We start from the raw sequence: 20,436 nt of genomic DNA on the forward strand, positions 1-20,436 counted from the left end.
TTTTATTTTGTAGTTAGTTGGATACATCTGTCTTCTCTCCTGATGTGAACTCTTTAGGTCTGGGGCGTAGGGTCTGTCAGTACCCACTAAATTAACTATTTTTAGTTGATTTGGACTTACTGCAGACCTTTTACTAAACATGGCAATTGAGCTTTTGCTCTCTGATCATGGAGAAGTTTACAGTATGCAATAGTCAGGAGGCAGGAGGGGGCTGGTCAGTGTGTAAGTACTCAAGGGAGGATTGAAACAAGGTGCAGTCTGCACACAGCTCCTCACAGTGGGTGGAGGCACCCAGAGGAGAGAGGCCAGCTGCCTGCACATGCAGCAGGCTGGTTACACCTCCCTCCAGTGTCTTCCACATGTCAGGTGAATCAGAGCTAGAGGACCTTGGGATCTTGCTCTTTAGCCAGAAAATGGCCACCCTCCATAAGTGGTAATGGTGATATCCTGAAATCAAGTTCACAGGTGAACAGATCTAATGTCCATTTTATTGTTCACTAAAGTTTAGGGTCAGTTGAGAGTGGGTGATAAATATATGACTCTTCATTCATTATCTCTTTGGTATTTATATTTTTGACTTATTTTTTCAGAACTCCATTGGTCCCTATTCAGGAAATGCTAAATTTAAACAGCCCCGTCCTGTTTTGGGACCAGCCACCTAGAGTTCTCAAGTGCTGAAGGCAACGACCTCCTTCCTATCTTCACTCACCAGTAATATTCTCCAGGGCCAGGCTCAGTGAGATCTGTCAAGGCAAGAGGAGTGCTTCGGCTGATCCCATACTATCACTCAATTCTGGTTTTCTGACTCTCGTTTGCTCTTCAATCCAACCTCTACACTCCTTCAAGTACTAAAGTACAAATCTGAGCATGTAACTCTCCCACTTAAAAATCCTTCAATAACTGCCCTTCATTCTGAACAAGATCAAGATCGAGTTCCCTACCTTGGCATTCAAGGTCCTCTGTGACCCTGCCTCCATCTCCTCCTTATACTTTATGTTGGGGCCACACCTAATCGCTGGTGGTTCACACAATGCTTTCTATTCACCCCCATGCCCTTGCTTCTGCTTTAACTTTTTCTTGTGCTGTCCTTTCAACCCCTCTTTTCCTGCCTAGATCCAGCCTGTCTTTTTAGCATCTAATCAGTTGTCAGCTTCTTCAGGAAGCATTCTGAAGATCCTGTGGTATGAGCTAAATGCTTCTCGTCTGTGCTATCCTCTCCTAGCACCCTATGCCTGCCCCTGACATAGCATTTGGTGCCACTTGATATTATCTGTGTGTGTGTCATCCCCAGCACCTCCCACTGCTCCTTGAGAATGGGCCTAAGTGTTATTCATCATTGTATAACAAGCACCTGGCAAAATGCCTGGCACAAAGTCAGCAATGAATAAGTTCTTGTTGGACAGAATTTCAATTTCTTCTATCTTACAACTTGTAAAATGATTTTTACAAGTTTTACTTACTGATTTCTTAGATAAATTCTCCATGTCAATTTTTCTTCAAATCTACAGGCATAGTGGTTCTGTTAATGCACCAAAGTAACTGAGAGCTAGCTCTGAATGCCAAAGAGCTAGGCAACACCCATGAGAATGAAGACAGTGGCAATGAAGGTCCCAGTCATCATCTCAGATGGATTTGCAGTGGCATGAAGGCTCAAACAGTTCTCATAAAGGTCTTTATAAGAGACTTACCTTAGTTTAAAAGGCAGGTTGGGAAACCCATGACCATTTCCTCCAGAAAGCACAGAATTCCTGCAAGCCTGGGGTCACTATTTTGGCTGCCATGCTGTCAGCTTATCCCAGCAATCTTTCAAGGTGCTTCATTGTATGGCATCATTTGCTGTATTGTAAGAATTTTGTTCAAGTAAGAATCAATCAAGCTTCCTTTGAAACAATCACTTTGCATAAGGAAATGGGAGTTTCAAGGATTTATTTGTTCAACAAATATTGATTGAATACCTACTATAGGTGCTGAAGATACATTTTTAGGGACAAAATAGTCAAAAATCTTTGCTCTAGTGAAACTTGACTAGTGGGAGACACAGATGTATTATGTTATAGTGAAGGTAAATGCTATGAAAAATAAAATAGGGCCGGGCGCGGTGGCTCACACCTGTAATCCCAGCGCTTTGGGAGGCTGTGATGGGCGGATCACCTGAGGTCAGGAGTTCGAGACTAGACTGACCAACATGGCAAAACCCCTTCTCTACTAAAAGTACAAAAATTAGCCAGGCATGGTGGCAGTCGCCTGTAATCCCAGCCACTCAAAAGGCTGAGGCAGGAGAATCGCTTGAACCTGGGAGGCAGAGGTTGCACTGAGCCGAGATCATGCTACTGCACTCCAGCCTGGGCAACAAGAGTGAGACTCCATCTCAAAAAAATTAATTAATTAATTTAATTTAATAGAGCAAGTAATGGGGATCAGAAGTGTGATATAGATTGTTTACTTTTTACAGGGGGTTAATTTTAATGGAGGTAATTGTAGGGCTCACAAACAATTGGAATATTTGAGCAAACACTTGAAGGAGATGAGAGAGCAAGCCCTGTGGCCATGCAGAAATACAGGCTAAGGGAACCGACAATACAAAGGCCTTAAGGAGGTTCACACGAGGATAGTGAGGAGAGCAATGTGGGGGATGCAGGAGAGAAAAAAGAGAGAGAAGTAGGGGATGAGATCAGAAAGGTAACAGCGGGCAGAGCTCAGGTAACTGGAACCCAGTAGAGCTTCAAAAGTACTTTGGCTCATTCGCCAACATGGCAAATTTTAAGAGAGATGTGACATGATCCAAAGTTATCACTGATCTCTCTGCTGCTGTGTTGAGAATAGACTAGATAATGACAAGGTTGGACATGAGAATACCCATTAGGAGTCTACTGCTATAATCTAGATGGCAATAACAGAGGCTTGGACAGTGTAGAAGCAAGGAACATGGTGAGAAATGGTTACATTCTGGGTATATTTTGAAGGGAGACCCAGTAGGGTTTTCTGTAGGGTATGAGAAAGAGAAGTAAAGGATGATTCCAAGGTTGACCATGGAAAGATAGAGCTGCCATTAAGTGAGCTCAGGAAGACTGCAGGTAGAGCACCTATGTGGGATGATCAGGAGTTAGACCTAATAAGTTTGAGGCAACTATTGGATATCCATAGGAAAACATAAAATAGCAGTTAGATGCAGGAATCTAGAGTTCCAGAGAAAGATCAGGCTGTAAAAATGGATGAGATGTAAATGGTAAAGAGAAGAGGTCCCAGGACTAAGAACTGGGACATTCTATTTAAAGGTAAAGAAAAGAACAGAAACCAATAGACTGAGAAGGAGCAAGTCATTGAAGTAGTAAGAAAACCAAGAGGGTGTGGTATCCTAGAAGGCAAGAAAGAAATTGTTTCCAGGAAGAGGGAATGCCCAGATGTGACAAATAAGATGTAAATAAAATGAAGATTAAGAACTGACACTGGGTTTACCAATGTGCTGGATATTTGTGGGGGTACTGGTTTGAATAGTGTCTTCCCAAAATTTACATCTACCTAGAACCTCAGAATGTCACCTTATTTGGAAATAAGGTCTTTGCAGGTATGTTAAGATGAGCTTATGCTGGATCAGGGTAGGCACCAAATCCCATGACTAGTGTCCTTATAGGAAAGCCATATAAAGACCTAGACGGACATACAGGAGACTGCCATGTGACAATGGAGGCAGGAATTGGAGTGATGCAGCTATAAGCCAAGGATTGCTGGCAACCACTAAGAGCTAGGAAGAGGTAGGGAAGAATTCTCCCCAAGAGCCTTCAGAGAAAGCATGGGCCCACTGGTGCCTTGACTTCAGACTTCTAGCCTCTAGAACTGTGAGACAATAAAGTTCTGTTATTTTCAGCCATCCAGTTTGTGATACGTCATTATGGCAACCCTAAGAAACTAACACAACTTGACGAAGCAGTCACTAACTTGTCTGTACCTTGATTTTCTCATCTGTAGAACAGGAATAAAAGTACCTGCCTCAGAGAATTGTGGTAAGGAGTAATAATATATCTAATATTCTTATAATAGTACATACCAAATTCTACATAATGTTAACTGTTATAATGATTATAGATCTAATAATTTTGTTTTGAAATAAAAACACTTTTTTCACTTGTTCTTTGCTAAATTCTCATTAGCTCATTAATTTGACAGATTAAATTTTCCTAAACTTTTAAACACCAATTTTACGTTTAATCAAATTCTCTTAAATATTTTTAAATAAGAAAAAAGATATAAATCTAGTGAGTAAGATTCTCCTAAATTTTTAAGCATTGTTTAAGCAATTGATTAACTACATTTCTGTGAATATTTCAAGCTAAAATCACAAATTTAAAATGTGATTATATTAAACACTCCAAACATCTAATGCAGGTGTTAAACAAAATTGTTCTCAATCATGTAACTCTTATAATGCTAACAAATAAAATCTTATACATTTAGGTGAAATGATCTTAAGCTTTTCAACGTCTTAAAAATAAGCTTTATAAATGTAGTATAATAGATTTTCCTAAGCATTTAAATGGTTACTATAAATTTAACTAGTTAAGTTATTCTAAATATGTCCATTAAAATCATGAATCTTATAATTTTCTAGTATATCAGATTGTTAAGCATTTAGCTTAAAAACAAAAATTGGGATAACAACATGTGTATTGCACTTGAATAAATAAAATTTACACAAAAGCATAATTTATAATTCTTATTTGTTAACCCTTTCTGTGTCACAGTTACTTTTCTAATTAATAGGAACACAATTATCAGTTTAGGAGCTCTTTCTAGGAATTGAAATTACAGAGATGACCAGAGATTTGAGTCCCAAATTGCAGAGGTAGAATAACCATGCACAGACATGGGATGGGGCATTGGTTGCCTCACAGGGGAATTTTACCAGAGCTATGAATTAATAAGGCAAGTTTCTTCTTCTGGTTGGCTTCTGCTTGCTGTACTGTCAGTGGGAGACAATCCTAGGCTTTTTAATGGAATTTTATTTTATAACCCAGTGCATCACATATATCCTAGGAATCTTTCCAATTTCACCCTTATCGAATTTTTGTTATAACTTTTATCATTCCTATTCCGTGATTTGGGTAGATGGAATTATGGACACACACACTCACACATAGTAGTCACAGAACTTCCTGCTGAGACGTCCTTTTATTCTGTGTTCCTTCTCTTCATCCTGGATTCTATAGTCTTCTTTTGACCACACTGAGCCCTTCAAGAATAGAATGTGCATTATTTAACTTTGTGTTTTGTTTGTTTGTTTTTTGAGAGGGAGTCTGGCTCTGTCACCCAGGCTGGAGTGCAGTGGCATGATCTCGGCTCACAGCAACCTCCACCTCCCAGGTTCAAATGATTCTCCTGCCTCAGCCTCCCAAGTAGCTGGGACTACAGGCACCCACCACTACACCCAGCTAATTTTTGTATTTTTAGTAGAGACGAGGTTTCACCATGTTGACCAGGCTGGTCTCGAACTCCTAACCTCAGGTGATACATCCGCCTTGGCCTTCCAAAGTGCTGGGATTACAGGCGTGAGCCACAGCGCTGAGCCTAACTTTGTTTTCTTAGTGCTCAGCACAAATGCCTGGTGCTCAATAAATGTTTGTTGAATGATGAATACATGTAATGAATATTAATTTGAAGTAACAAACTCCAAACATCCTCCACTTTACTTCATCAGGTAGAGTAATTTTGGCCCTGTAGTAATTTCCTATCTTGCCACCTCATCGAAAAATATGACAGTCCTTGTCTTACCTTCTGAATGGTGCCTTCACTGTAGCCTTTGTTTCTTGATTGTTTCTAATGAGCCCCTCTCAGTAAATAACAATCTACATGTCACACATGCCACGCACCATTTGCCACCTTTCCCCTCAAGGTCTACTTGACAGTGAATCTTAACACACTCTCCTGTGAAGTCTGGACTGTTCAGAATTCATTTCTGGACTAAGAATCCTTTCTAGAAAGGTGCTGTAGTGGAGTTACCATTCAAAGCACAATAATTTACCATTCTGGGCATAGTACTTAAAAGCATACAGTTTAATCCATAAAAGCATGGTGGCAGATTCTGGCTCTGCCATTTACTACCTTTATTATTTGGCCTTTTTCAGACTCAGTTACCTCACTGTGAAACTGTAATTGTAATATCTATCACAGAGGGTTAAGGTGAGGCATGAATGAGATAAGGTATGCAAAGTTCTTAGGATAGAGCTAGTGCTTAAGCACTCAATAAATAGTAGTTATTGCCCAAATGGACCCTTTCATTTTCCATGCTACTGGCCCAATCTCCTGAAAGGCAGTATAGTCACATTCATACTGCTTTATTTCTTTAACATACTTGTTCTTAAAGCCGAGAGAGGAAGTAAAAAAAAAAAAAATAGAATGTCCTCTTTACAGAAAGAAGCTAATCAGATTGTAAACTGGCAGAGCGTGATAATTTTTCATATATTTGTAAAGCTGTGCTAAGCAACAGTCAACAAAATCAGATTCTAAACCAGCAGAGCATGATGAATCTTCATATATTTGCAAAGCTGTGGTAAGCAATAAATAGTCAACAAAATCCTGAGATTTTTGTGCTTTTTAAATAAAATTTTAAATGTAAATTTAACAATATTAAGTACATAATAAGATTAAATCATGTAATAAGAATCACTTCCATTTTTGACAAGCTTCTTAATTCAGAGCCCTTAGGTACTTCCTGTAATAAAGTCCCATTTTCAGATTCACAGAGAGATATTATCTAATGTTTCACTCTGTCTTTTCATGTTCTTAATTTGGGGTCTGTTTCAATGGCCTGTCTCATATCAGCTGTCATTTTTGTGATCGAAATGTCACTTCACATTACAGTTTTCATTAGGACAGTTCTCATCTTTGGTTTCAATTCAATTTAATTCAAATTAGATCCTTATGTCTCAGGACAATTGAATTCACTTAAAATCTTCTCTGTTCAGATAGGATTGTAACCACTACTTCCTGTTGATACTACTGGAGTTGTTGGTACCTTCTAAACCCCTGGTACTGCCTGGGAGCCCACCAGGTCTCATAACAAGGACACTGCTGCTTCTGCCCATGGAAATGGGGCTGGCACCAGCACTGGAACCAGCCAAGCTAGCATTATGCTCAACAGTTATTAAACCACCGTTACTGTCTCCGGTGTTGATGACTGAGTCTCTACCACCTTCCTCTCACCAAAATCCCACTGGGTCAGTGCTTTCCTGAATTATGGAAAAATCTTTTCTCACATTTTGTTTTATACAATTTTTGGCTGAAAAACAGCTCACTAGGTTATAGGAGTTTGGAAAGGTGTAATTTGCTTATTGTGTTTGATTTGGTTGAGATTTTCTAGTCTTCCCCCAACAGAAGCCAGACAAAAGAGGGCTGAACAACAACAGCAAAATTTACTCATGTCTTCTCCTGAGACAACTTTTTCAGACCTGACTTGTATGCTTGACTTTCCCTAGAATAAGTTTGTTTTCAAGAGGCTTTTCTTGCAATACTGCTGGTAGCAATGACCCTATCACGACACCAGATGTATTGAAACTCCTTAATCCTGTCATCTTGTGGGCTTGGTCCCAGCTCACAAGCATTCTAGGACCTTAGTGGCACTGTCCAGAAGAGGAAAAGATTCAGAGCCCAGAAAACTCACCCAACTGAAGGGCTGCACCTTAAGAAGGAGGAGACCAGTAGGCTGCACCGCCGTATTTCCAGAGGCTGACCTTGATTCTGGCTAATTACACACACAAGGAAATTCACCAAATGAGCAAAACCCAGCTATGGAGTTCAGGTGGGAGCTGTGCTATGACTTGGCCATTGGCAACAATGCCAATGCTAGTGGTATCCCTGGGTATGGGGACTGGTAACAAAAAATTGGCTAAGGTTGCAGCCTAGCCCTCTAAGCAGGCTTTAGACAGGCCATAAGAAATCAGGTACAGAGGTGGTCCCTAAGGCTGGGTACTTTGGGAGAGCTAAACCCAAAGCATTCTGAAGGAACTGCTTAAATGAAGAGGTAAAATTAGGTCATAATAGGGAAAAATGAGGTTATGCACAGAACTGCGGGGGCAAACAAGATACATATGCATGTCACTAGCTGGGGGAATCCAGAGAAATGGGATAAGCAGCTAGGAAACCATAAGTGGGATGTGGCACCTGCTGTATGCTACTAGTTTGGACTAGGGTTCTTAAAGGCAGCTCATCTGGCTAGATTTAGGGAGTCTAGAAAGCCAAGGCAGATAAAGTACTTTTAATACATCAGAAATGTAGACTGGACCTACAGAGGGAATTGACAAAATTGCTAAAGCTTGGACTTTGAAATTGGAAGTCTTGAGTTTAAATCTCAGCTCTGACACTTAGTCACAGTGTGGCTTTGTGCAAATTAGTGTCTCTACAACGCTGCATCCTCCATTAAAGAACCCCATGGGGTCTTTTAAGAACTTGTAAAGTCCATATCCCAGTGCCTGGCATACAATAAGTATCCAAAAATGAAGGAATATGGGCTGATACCATCACAACTAATAATTCCAGACCACATTCATTGGTGGCACTGAGACTGTTAACAATTTGCTTTCTCTGATGGGAAAGGACTCACGAATTGGCAAACTGATATGGGTATGGGTTTCACAGTTGAAAGAGCGGCTAGGGAACCATGGGCCTGATGTAGATGGTGGCTTAGAAAGTAGAGCTATTCGGGGCCAGGCGCGGTGGCTCACGCCTGTAATCCCAGTACTTTGGGAGGCCAAGGCGGGCAGATCACGAGGTCAGGAGATCAAGACCATCCTGGCTAACACAGTGAAACCCCGTCTCTACTAAAAATACAAAAAAAAAATTAGCTGGGCATGGTGGCGGGCGCCTGTAGTCCCAGCTACTCAGGAGGCTGAGGCAGGAGAATGGCATGAACCCTGGAGGTGGAGCTTGCAGTGAGTCGAGATTGCGCCACTGCACTCTAGCCTGGGGACAGAGCAAGACTCCATCTCAAAAAAAAAGAAAGTAGAGCTATTTGGATGGTGCTCCAGGGTAGCAGCTGATCTGGCAAACTGATATTTGAACCACAATATTAAGACAAATATCATTCAGTCTTTCTCCCTAGACACAGAAACAAATACCCCTTTTCCAGAGATGTGTGTGTGCACCCACACACATGCACATACTTCAAAGCCACGGGTCACAATCAAACATGGTTTCCCTTTGCAGTGAACACACTGGCTTTTAATACTTTCCTTAAGTTATAGCCTCACATGTGAACTTTTGATCTCTGAAATGAAGTCCATAAATTTCATTGTCAGAATGGTTGCTACTCTTTTATAGTTTACATGTGAATTTTGTTATTCCTATATCCATAGAAGTCACTTCAGTTTTTTCTCTCTATGGCCACAGTATTACTACATTTAATCTGTGCTGGAAGGTGCCCTGAGTTTAAATTAAGTTGAATGCCGGGCTGAGTGTGAAACACAAGAGATACTGCTAGTCTAAGTCTGGGGCTTCCTTAAGAGAGCCCCTCCTTCACATCTCGGAAACAAGGAATGATGTTGCACCACTCAGACCTCATCTTTCCATCCCAGCTGTATTAGTCCATTTTCACGCTGCTGACAAAGACATATCCGAGAGTGGGAATAAAAAGAGGTTTAACTGGACTTACAGTTCCACATGGCTGGGGAGGCCTCAGAATCACAGCAGGAGGCAAAAGGCACTTCTTACATGGCAGCAGCAAGAGAAAATGAGGAAGAAGCAAAAGCAGAAACCCCTGATAAACCCATCAGATCTCGTGAGAGTTATTCACTATCACAAGAATAGCACGGGGAAGACCGGCCCCCATGATTCAATTACCTCCCCTGCCGGGTCCCTCCCACAACACGTGGGAAGTCTGGGAGGTACAACTCAAGTTGAGATTTGGGTGGGGGCACAACTAAATCATATCACCAGCCTTACCTCCGACCACTTCATTCCTCACACTACAGTCCAGTCACACCAAATTGTGATGATTCCTTCAATGCACCATGCCCTTTATTGCATTCTGCCTTTGCACAGTCTCTTTCCTCTACCCCAAGTGACCCTTCTTCTTTCCAGAGGGATTCCTCTTCAGCCTAAATGGCTTAGCTCAAGACTCATCCTTCAGAATGTTCTCTATAGACCTCCTCAATCCCTTTGAAGTTACTTTCTCCCTTCCCATTGCCCCTGCAGTATTCTATGCAGCTTCTCACATTATAATATCTCCATCTGTGAGCCCTTTGAAAGCAGGGGGAGTGTCCTACTTATGGTCTTTGTATCCCCAGCATCTTTTACCATGCCTGGCACTTGTTTGGTGCACATTAAAAATGTATGAATGGGCCAGGCACAGTGACTCACGCCTGTAATCCCATCACTTTGGGAGGCCGAGGCAGGCGGATCACAAGGTCAGGAGTTTGAGACCAGCCTGGCCAACATGGTGACACCCTGTCTCTACTAAAAATACAAAAATTAGCCAGGTGTGGTGGCGGGCACCTGTAATCCCAGCTACTTGGGAGGCTGAGGCAGGAGAATTGCTTGAACCCAGGAGGCGGAGGTTGCAGTGAGCCAAGATCATGCCACTGCACTCCAGCCTGGGTGACAGAGCAAGACTCTGTCACAAAAAAAGAAGAAGAAAAAAAATGTATGAATGAAAGCCAAATTATTTTTTTGTTTTTTCTTCCTGCAGAAACGATGACCATGGGTAAGAGGACTGCTTGTGCCAAGGACACAATAGGACAACCATCTCACAAAGATCTTAAGTAACTTTTTCCATCCAGCAACACCCAGACGATTTCAGTGACCAAATGCTCAGCTGTAACCACAGCAATAACTGGCCTTCTTTCCAGATTGGGTTTGGTGAACCTGAATGGTCCAGCCACCTTCTGCAGGTGGCCCAAGGTGATGTGCTGCAGGGAAGGAAGCATGTCTCTCATGCCAAGAACCAAGATCGGACTATGAACAAAAACAAATGATAGATATAGTGACAGTACCAAGAGTACCAGGACTCAGTGTTTCATATGAAGCCCTTGGTGATGAGGACATAGCATCTGCCCTGGAAATCATTATTCCAACATAATACTATTTTCTAGAATGCCCTGGAAGGACAGAATATTTAAAAATATATCCAGGTGCTAAATAGGCAGCAGATCTCAATTCACACATGACTACCTTTGAGCTAATGACTGTCTCCAGAAAATAACTGTGCCCCAAGAAGTGCTCCAGATTTGCAAGGAATAGCCCCAAGAGAATACCAAGACAAGCAGGCTGTTCCCTGGAAAAAAATCTAATGCAAGGAGGGCTAGTTCACAGCAAATTCACTGCCTCCTCCCATGCACGTGGTAGAGAGTACCAGTATCAACATGGCCCTGTTTTCTGCTAAAACCAGATTTTGAGGAATCAGAGACCCCCAACACTACTCACTCAGTAGCCAGCAGCCCCTTCCTTTCAACTGGGAGCGTTATTAGAATGAAAAGTAATTGTTTTCACAGTTAGAAGGGCATACATCTCAGTGGCGTGAGCATTGTGGAATATCCTTTCCTAGGCACATTTGTCCACTAAGGGAACAGCCTCAGAAACTGGTATAGCAATGGGTGAGATGAGATCATGGAGAGAGAACACAGCCATCCCCTATAGAAAGGCACAGCTTTTGGGCTTCTCTGGCCTGAATGCCTTCTGGGGTATTTCCATATGCAACAGCCCAGAGTCATAGCCTTGGGCAACCACACGTAGAGGTTTCCTTCTCACTTCAGACACATACATCACTTTCACAGCACTTGGGGATGGAAATACCTACAAGAGTGAAGGTCAAGGGCCCTCCCCAGGCATCTCATTCATTACTCAGCTTCCTTCCTGACCAAGTCTGCCAACCAATGGCCAGCTATGCGCCTCATCCTCATTGCTTCTGCCTCCATGTAAACGAAACCAAAGGCCTCAGCATATTCTGGGAGGACTGGGGGCTGTTACCTAATGGTCCTCTCTGTCCCATTATAGGTGCAAGGCACCCCATCCACACATTTGCACCACTACTCCAAGATAGTATTTTTCTTTTCACACAATCTCTTTACAGCAGAATCCAGAGTTGGATTGTAGTTTACCTTCCTGGAAAGCTCATTATCTTTGTTTGAATTAACATTTCAGCATGGAACTAACTGGGCAGAAGAAGGATCGTTACACGTCTTCAGAAAGTTCTCATTGCCCCAGCTGCCTAGTACTATACAAGAAGCTCTACTTTGATGGCAGATCTAAGAAGGCTATATAGGCCTTTGGCTGTAGGAAGCAGTGTCATTACATTCAAGCTTCACTTCTCTGATTGGCTTCCAACCACTGGGATTCAAAGAGAATCCAAGGTTCTGCCTATGTCTGATGACATAAGGAAAATTTGGCTTCCTCTGCTCAAGGTTCCCCTCTGCTCATCCCTCCCCATTCAGACATCCTCCACCATATCAGTGTTTAGAACCAAAACACGAAGGGCTAGCACCACCAGGATAGTTAGCAGAAATATTGTCTGTAAAGCTAGGCAGATGAGCCCAGAAGAATGGTCCCAGAGAAAGCAGACTGGCTCCAATAGATATCAGGCAGCAATCCCAATAAATTCTGACACGTCCTTGGCAATGGAAGCCTGGGTTGGAGATCCTGAGGCAGCTGTGCCTACTGTTCCCCACGTCAGAAGCTTCCTGCCCAGAAAGCCAGCAGCCTTGGGATACTAATGAGGATGCAACTGGCTTATTGGTATGAAATAGAAGGTGGCTTTGTAGGGGCAGGCAGGCAAAGAGTACTATCCACATGGCAGGCAGGTGGCTTTGTGTCTGGAAAGCTTTGCCTAGCCAGTACAGCTGTGACCAGAGGCTGGTTATAAATTTGAACTCCCTCAGCCCATTTGCAACTCTGCCTCTGTTCTCTTGCATTCTGTTTGGTTGCCCTTTAGTTTCCTAGTAAATGCTCCTTTTGAAAAACTCCAACCTTGTCTTATTTAACTTGGGGGAAGGGGATTCTCCAATGTCTTTTCCAGGATAAAGAAGGAAATTAAAATACCATGAAAAAATGGACATGGCAGTAGAAAGGAAACATTCTGATCAGACCTTGGGAAAAGCTTGTGCCGAGAGAGGGAGAGGCCAGGTGTCCCCCCACCCAACTGGCACTGATTCTCAGCCCCTTCCTCTTACTTCTGTTGGCTTCAAGCAGATCTGCCCTTGATGTGTGTTGCTGCTGAAGCACCCTCCCAGCCAGTGAGTTGGACATATGCAGCAGGCACTTTGATGTCCAGGAAGTACACTGGTACATGACAGGAGCAAGGGTCAGGGAGGGGAGGGGAAAGGTTTCTACAATGCGGATGTTTTCAAAATTCTCCAACAATCATGACTCTAAATGGTATGATTTAGGGCTGGGTGCAGTGACTCACACCTATAATCTCAGCACTTTGGGAGGCCAAGGCGGGAGGATCACTTGATACCAGGAGTTCAAGACCAGTCTGGCAACATGGAGAGACCACCATCTAATTTCAAAAGAGACCCCCCCCCCCCCCCCGCCCTGGCTAATTTTTAAAAAATTAGCACCGTACCTGTAGTCCCAGCTACTTAGGAAGCTGAGATAGGAGAATCGCCTGAGTCCAGGAGCTTGAGGCTACAGCAAGCCATGATTGCAACACTGCATTTCAGCCTGGGTGACAGAGCAAGGCCCTGTCTCTCTAAAAAAGAAAAAAAAAAAGGTATTATTTAGTTCACATGGCCATGAGTAGAACTACATTTCATATGATGAGAAGAAAGTAATTATTTTACACTTGAGTCAGGGAGACTGACAAAGGATAGGTATGGAAAATGGCTTGCTATTTTCATGGCCACCCTGTCCTGCAATGCGGGGGGCGGGAGGGGGGACATTCCAATGACTTACTGCTGCATGACAAAGCACCAAAACATAGTGGCTTAAATAGAAATATATTGTCTCTCATGATTATCTGGGTTGACTGAGCTTAGTTGATGCTCTCCCCTGCAGTCTCATGGTTGCTCTCAGATGGCATCTGGGGCTGGCATCATCTGAATGCCTGCCTCGGATGGATGTCCATAATGGCTTCTTCACTCACATCTGGTTCTGGAATTGAGATAACTGGAACAGCTGCAGAATGGCTGGATATCTCTCTCCACATAGTCTCTCCACATGGTTAGTTCGGGCTTCCTCACCACAGGGACATCTCAAGATAGTGTTCTGATAAAGTGACTGGCTTCCTCCAGAGCTAGCATTGCAAGTGGTCCAGCTAGATGCTACAAGGTTCTGTTAAGTAAGTTCTAAAGGAACCTAGAGTCATTTCTGCCACATACCAGGGTCAAGAGCAAGTCATAATCTTGAATCAGCCCAAATTCAAGGGGAAAGAAATTACACAAGAATGGAATACCAGAAGGTGTGGCTCATCAGGGCCATCTTTGGAGACAGTGGGGATGGGAGTGGGAGTGGGGAAGTTAATGAGCTAAAGGGCTTCCTAGGTAGCTGTCATTTTAAAAGCACATCGAATGCTCAACACACGTGGAGAATGCAGTGAGTAATAAGGGGTAGAGAAGAAGGGAAGAGCTAAACATGGACAGTTAAACAGTATAAGCTAAAGAAAAGCAACCGATTCTGACTGATACAGTGCTTATGAACTTTCAATGAAAACAATTTTATGCAAAGTAATTTAATGAACTGAGAAAAGGACACAAATATGGATGTGAATATAGCCAAAAACAATGTCTACTGCCTGTATGTGGCTCCTGATAATTCTGCAGGCCACTTAGCTGCCCCTGGCCACTCACTTCACTGATAGCCACCTGGGACTACTGAGGGTGTCTAGCTTAGGAGTGCCCAGCCTCTGGTATTGCCATTCAAACTCAACCCAGAGAAGAAGGCTCACCTGTTGCTTACTGTGCCCTTCCACATCCTAACAAAGAGTATCTCTCTCACACAGGAGTCCTGAGTTGGTTGCTGGCACAGACCACAACCAGAGGCTGAGTAGCCAGTGAAACTCCTCGGAGACTCAGGTTTTCTCTCTAATGGGAATTCCTGACTCTTCCTTCTTCAGTCCTCTCTCGGGACCAAAGAGAAAGGACACCCCTCAATATCCTTTGGCAATCACTGTGGACACTTCCGCAGCTATAGAGGTGTTGCTTTGGGATCATCTAAGACAGAGTCAAGCCTTTGGCAATGTTCAGGAAATGCTGGTATGTCTCTGAGATGAGCTTTCAAGAGGAGAGGCATGTTATGAATGGGGCCTTTCTGGGATAGCGTACACTATTCTTCGTTCGTTCTTTCTTTTTTTTTTTTTTTTTTTTGAGATGGAGTTTCACTCCACTTCAAGCTGGAGTGCAGTGGCACAATCTCGGCTCACTGCAACCTCCGCCTCCCAGGTTCAAGCAATTCTCCTGCCTCAGCCTCCTGAATAGCTGGGATTACAGGTGCCCGCCACCACACCCAGCTAATTTTTGTGTATTTTTAGTAGAGACAGGGTTTTGCCATGTTGGCCAGGCTGGCTTCGAACTCCTGACCTCAGGTGATCCACCCGCCTTGGCCTTCCCAAGTGTTGGGATTACAGGCATGAGCCACCACGCCCAGCCCCACTATTCTACTTTCTATCAAGTGCCTTCCAAGATAGGCTGACCTTCATGGAAGAAGTGAAATAGAAAACTGAGGAAAAGAAAATAATTGGAAAAAAAGTCCCACAAGTCAAGAAAGTACCCCAAGGAAGACCTACAGGACAACTTCCAAGGCAAATGGGAAAAGAGAACATTGGCAATCTAGGAGCTGCAGAAGGAGAGAGCCCTGGTCTTCATCCCTAAGCCCAGGATGAATGTGAGGCAAAAATAGGCTCTGTTCTTTTGGAGGAAGAAAAAGCAAGTAAGCAAGCAAGCAAGAGAGAGAGAAAGAGATAGAGAAAGAAAGAAAAAGGGAGGGAGGGAGGGAGGAAGGGAAGGAAGGGAGGGAGGGAGGGAGGAAGGGAAGGAAGGGAAGGAAGGGAAGGAAGGGAAGGAAGGGAAGGAAGGAAGGAGGGAAGGAAGGAAGGAAGGAAGGAAGGAAGGAAGGAGCAAGCTCTGAGCAGTGCCACAGACCTGCTTCCAGTGTCCCTGATATAAAGCTCTCTTTGCTCAGTCTCCCAAGAGAATAGATCAAGCTTCTCCCAAGGACTATGGCAGGAACCCACTTCCTTCTTCCACTCAAAAGACTTGTCACTTGCTGCCTGGGATCCCTGGGCATATGGGCTGCAAAATTCAACTAGCTGCATGATCACCTCTGTCACCTCACTCTCTGGTGTCTTCCCACTTGTGTCCAGGAGCTCTGGGCCTGGGAAGGATTAACAACAAAGATTAAAGATGGCCCACAAGGCCTCAGAGGATCAGGAGCCAGCCCGGAAGTCCAGAAATTTTGACTAAGCCTCTGTCATTAGGGTCTCCCAGCTCATCCATAGGCTAATGCCAAACTTTCACAACAGCTAGTGGTTCTCATGACACCTCCTCCTGGTACAAAGGAAAGAATAAGTCAAAAGGACCTGGGCCACAGATTCTGTCCTCTTGAGTCATTGATTTTGCCTCCCTAAACTATATCTTAAGATAGATTACTCTGTGAAAGCTGGATGACCATTGCCAGGCAATTTAAAAAGTATATATATATCAATATGAAATGGATTGAGGATAATATTGCATATTATAGTTTATAGCACATGGATGGTATTGCTTTTATCCATTTTCTTTATTTTTTGAAAATTGAATTTGTGATTTTAAACATTAAAGATAATAGAAAAATTAATTTTTTGGCTCAATACTAGATTTATTATAGCTATTATTCCAATAATTATTCATTGAATTAAAGTTATTTCAAAACTATTCGACATAGGAATATTGATAGTTTTTTTTTCTACCAAGTGAACATCATCTTCAGGACATTCACACAATTTAGATAAAATTCCTTTTGCACAGCAGCTGTATCCAGAGGCTTGATCTTGGATTTAGATTTAAATTTATCAAAGAAAGGCAATTTTTTAAATTTGCCTAATTCAAAGCTCAAAGACTAATGAAATCCTTTCTTCAAATACCTGAAGACATTTGTATTCAGGGCTCTAGAGATGAGCTTATGAACTCTATAAACTGGTAAGTAAATCTTCCAGAAACAAGTTTTGCCTTTATAGCAGTACCCTTCTCTGCTGGTACCAATTATCCCTCCTAAAGGACTACTTCTATGTGTGAAGCCTCAGTGGGACCCATTGCCCCTCAGTGGGCCTTTTCTGGCTTTGAAAAAAAAGACCCCAGCATGGTCCTCAAGTCTTCTGATGTTTATATAAAGAGGGAAGGTCCTTGTAGAAGTGTTTATATAAATTAAGAAAGATTCCCCCACCTACCTTCAACTTATGACCTTCTTTGACTCCAGGGAACAAGGAAAAATCACTAGTTTGGGAAAGGTAGCTTTCAGTCTTGAAGCTGTAATTATACAGGGGTTAATGACTGGGAAGGAAGATTAAACTTTTACTCACTACTTGAAATTATTCTAGTGCATGATCTCACTTCTTTGGGTTCTAATCCTAAATTATTTGCCCTATTCTGGTAGTTGGACATAGTGGTGGAGACCAGCTGGCTCCTAGAAAGTACAAAGGGAACTCCACCCAGTTACCACCAAGCACAGTGCAGGTTGGAGATAGCCTTTTCCTGAGGTGGGGCTGAGGACCTGCTCTGCCACTGACCAATCCTGTGATTTCTAGGCCTCACCTTCCTAGACACTCCCTGCTGTCAGGGATCCTGCCAGACACTTGTCAGCCCCTGGTGCAGCCAGGTCACGGCCATATCTGAGGGATAAACAGCACTGCACCTGTGACTATACTTGGCTTCTACCCTTCTGGGCTTAAGAGGACTTTGGCAATCCCCAAAGGACTCAGACACAGCATGACCATGGGAAACCCCTGCCTAGAACTTCCTGCCTTGGCCCAGCCCATCGCTGGTTTTTACATAATGGTGCTTGGCATTTCTAGGCCACTGTACACATATACACACACGAGCACAAATGCAATTACTGTGCAGGAACAGCTGCAAAGAGGCTGGTGAAGGGCTCCATGTCCTTCCCAGGCAGAAGAAAGTGGCTGAGGGGAGCATGGTCCTATCACAGCTAGGAGACTTGACTTTGTGCATCCCTTTATAGAAAGAAGCTCTCTGACTCTTACAGAAGTTGCTGCATGGGAATGCCAGAGATAAGGCACCTGCCTACCTAACACAGTAGCTTAGTCTTCTGAGAAGCCTCCTGTCTCCTTTGATACCTGTGACCCTCAGTCATGGTAGCTCCTCCATCATTTTATCCAATGTGAGGATGGATGACACTCACCTCCATAACCCAGTCTGCATCCAGGAAAGTGTCAGTAGAGGTGAGCCCACCTTTCCAGGCCCATCATATGTGGGTCAAGAAAGGATCATGTCCAAGACTACAGCATTAATGTTTAATAAGGCTTCCATTTCTATTGAAAAGTTGTCCTTCACCTGCAGTGTTTGCAACTGATTGCTAGCCTGAGGAACACTGGGCAAGACCAAGATGCATCATAGTGTGGTGGACAGAGCCATGAGCTGGGGCTGGGTCCCAGAGCTCTGCTCCTGCCGCTGAGGCTGAAACCACCCCTGCTGGTCACAGTTTCTTCTCACATGAGGAAGGGTTGGCCTACTATGTTCTATGCTCTTCCACCTCTGGTGTCTGTGTGTCTGTGAATCTAGGGAACGCTTGTGCCCAGCACTGAGGAAACCGGGCACCTGGGGTGGGATCTATGCAATCCTAGACACACGCTGCCAGAAATCCAAGCACACGCTAACTCTGGAGGGGAGGTTTTGGTGATTTCCACAGACATCAGCCGTCTCTTTACCCCCTCCATTGTTTCTTAGTTTCCTCTTCAATGGGTTTTCATTTTTAATAAATGGAAAGGAATTTGACTTTGAGATTGTCCTGAAAGCCCTTGTAATGACCAGTGATGTCTAGCGTGGATTATAAAACCACAACTGGCCCTCTAAACAGAGGAAATTCCATTTTGAGTTAAATACCAAAATAAGTTCTTTCAATATACCCTAAAGAGTTCACCACAGTCCTACAAGTAAGCCAGATGGATGAGAGGAGGGCAGCAGAAAGGAGAGCCTCCTGGATGGGGAGCTTGTGCACAGAGAAGCAGGTATTAGATGAAGAAAAGACAGAAAGTCAATCTGTGTGGTTGGTTCACATTTGGGGCAGGAAACTGGGACCCACAGGGAGGGTGCTGGGCCCCTCCTGCCCTAGCCTACTTCTTTAAGAACCAACCTGTGATCCCTCCCCTAGGGCAGTGATAGAAATCTTCATCCTAGGAAGCTCATGCATCTGTCCCCAGTTCATGCCACTCTGTGCTTCTGAGAACATCAAGACAGAGGTGTCTGGAGTATCAAAAGCAAGAACCTTCCTTCTCCACACTGCATGGCTCACACAAGCCAGTGCTGTCCACCCACCAGGCCTGTGTGTGCACCAGACTGAGACGTGGATTTCCAGGGCCTGATGCTCTATTGACTACAAGAACCATCATGCTTGTATCTCATCCTATGTTTTTGAAAATCAAACTACCCACTCCATTATCCATTTAGCAAGAATATCAATCAGACTTATTGGGTGAGGAGGGGAGAAGGGAGAAGGTTTTTGGGCAGTACTTTTTCTAGATGGAATACGTTCTCATTCAAGTCTAAAAAGGAAAAGGACTAGTACCTTGGTCATAGTCAGATGACTACCTGAAAAGCCTCTGGCCTTTAGTAGCTAAAGGCTCTGAAACCAATAGTTTGCACAAACATTGACCCAATATTGGATCTAGGACACTGAACAAAAATCACCCAAGGAGGAACTCTCTGGGAACAGCAGGTAACCCCTCAGCTTTATGTCCTAGGGCTCTGTTCCCACCAGAAAAAAAATGTTTATAGAACCCCAGAGACCTAACTTGGGAACCTGTGCAGCACAGACCAAGGGTATGTCCTATCCTGGGGAGACACAGAGCCCAGAGAAGACCCAGCCTTCCCACCCATGCCAGCCAGCCCTGGCCCTGGGGTGTACTTCCCTTCACCTGCAGGGAAGAAGCCCTGTGCAGGTGACCATCAAGCAACATGACATCATTTCCTGGCCAGCAAGCCTTCTCCAGCTGCAGCCACACCTTCCATACCTCTGGATTCACTAATCCACATCCCACCCCCATCAGCAGCTCTCAGTAATCAGTCCCCTTCCCTGTAACCTTCCCACTATTCACTCCCAGGGCCTCCCCAAGCTGTGTGGATGTAAACAAGATTTCAGAAGCCCTTGGCAGAGATATGGTTACCAGGTGCTGAAGAAACAGAGACTCAGAGTAGGCCACCTGAGCCCACCCAGCCACACCTGGCATACCCAGCATTTGGCTAGTGCCAGTTAGGACCAGATACTCAGCCTCCAGGGAGAATAAGTTCACAGGAAACTTCCCAAGTG

At 43.7% G+C, this 20,436-nt stretch overlaps 1 protein-coding gene and 1 long non-coding RNA gene across 2 annotated transcripts in view; one reads left to right on the top strand and one right to left on the bottom strand.

Annotated features, from left to right (window-relative positions):
- The window catches only part of SYT9 (synaptotagmin 9), a 216,791-nt gene extending 203,241 nt beyond the window's left edge, over nucleotides 1–13,550 (top strand). The window contains exon 7 of the mRNA XM_031007694.3: nucleotides 10,676–13,550. Coding sequence (XP_030863554.3) covers nucleotides 10,676–10,684 — 9 coding nt within the window. The 3' untranslated portion in view covers nucleotides 10,685–13,550. The remainder of the gene's footprint in view (nucleotides 1–10,675) is intronic.
- The window catches only part of LOC109028953 (uncharacterized), an 89,429-nt gene that overhangs the window by 31,139 nt on the left and 37,854 nt on the right, over nucleotides 1–20,436 (bottom strand). The window contains exons 3-5 of the long non-coding RNA XR_008669567.2: nucleotides 13,547–13,672; nucleotides 5,130–5,227; nucleotides 1,689–1,836 (exon numbers count right to left, since the gene is read on the bottom strand). This is a non-coding gene — a long non-coding RNA (uncharacterized lncRNA). The remainder of the gene's footprint in view (nucleotides 1–1,688; nucleotides 1,837–5,129; nucleotides 5,228–13,546; nucleotides 13,673–20,436) is intronic.

Source organism: Gorilla gorilla, chromosome 9, assembly GCF_029281585.2.
Source record: "Gorilla gorilla gorilla isolate KB3781 chromosome 9, NHGRI_mGorGor1-v2.1_pri, whole genome shotgun sequence".
Lineage (NCBI taxonomy): Eukaryota > Metazoa > Chordata > Mammalia > Primates > Hominidae > Gorilla > Gorilla gorilla.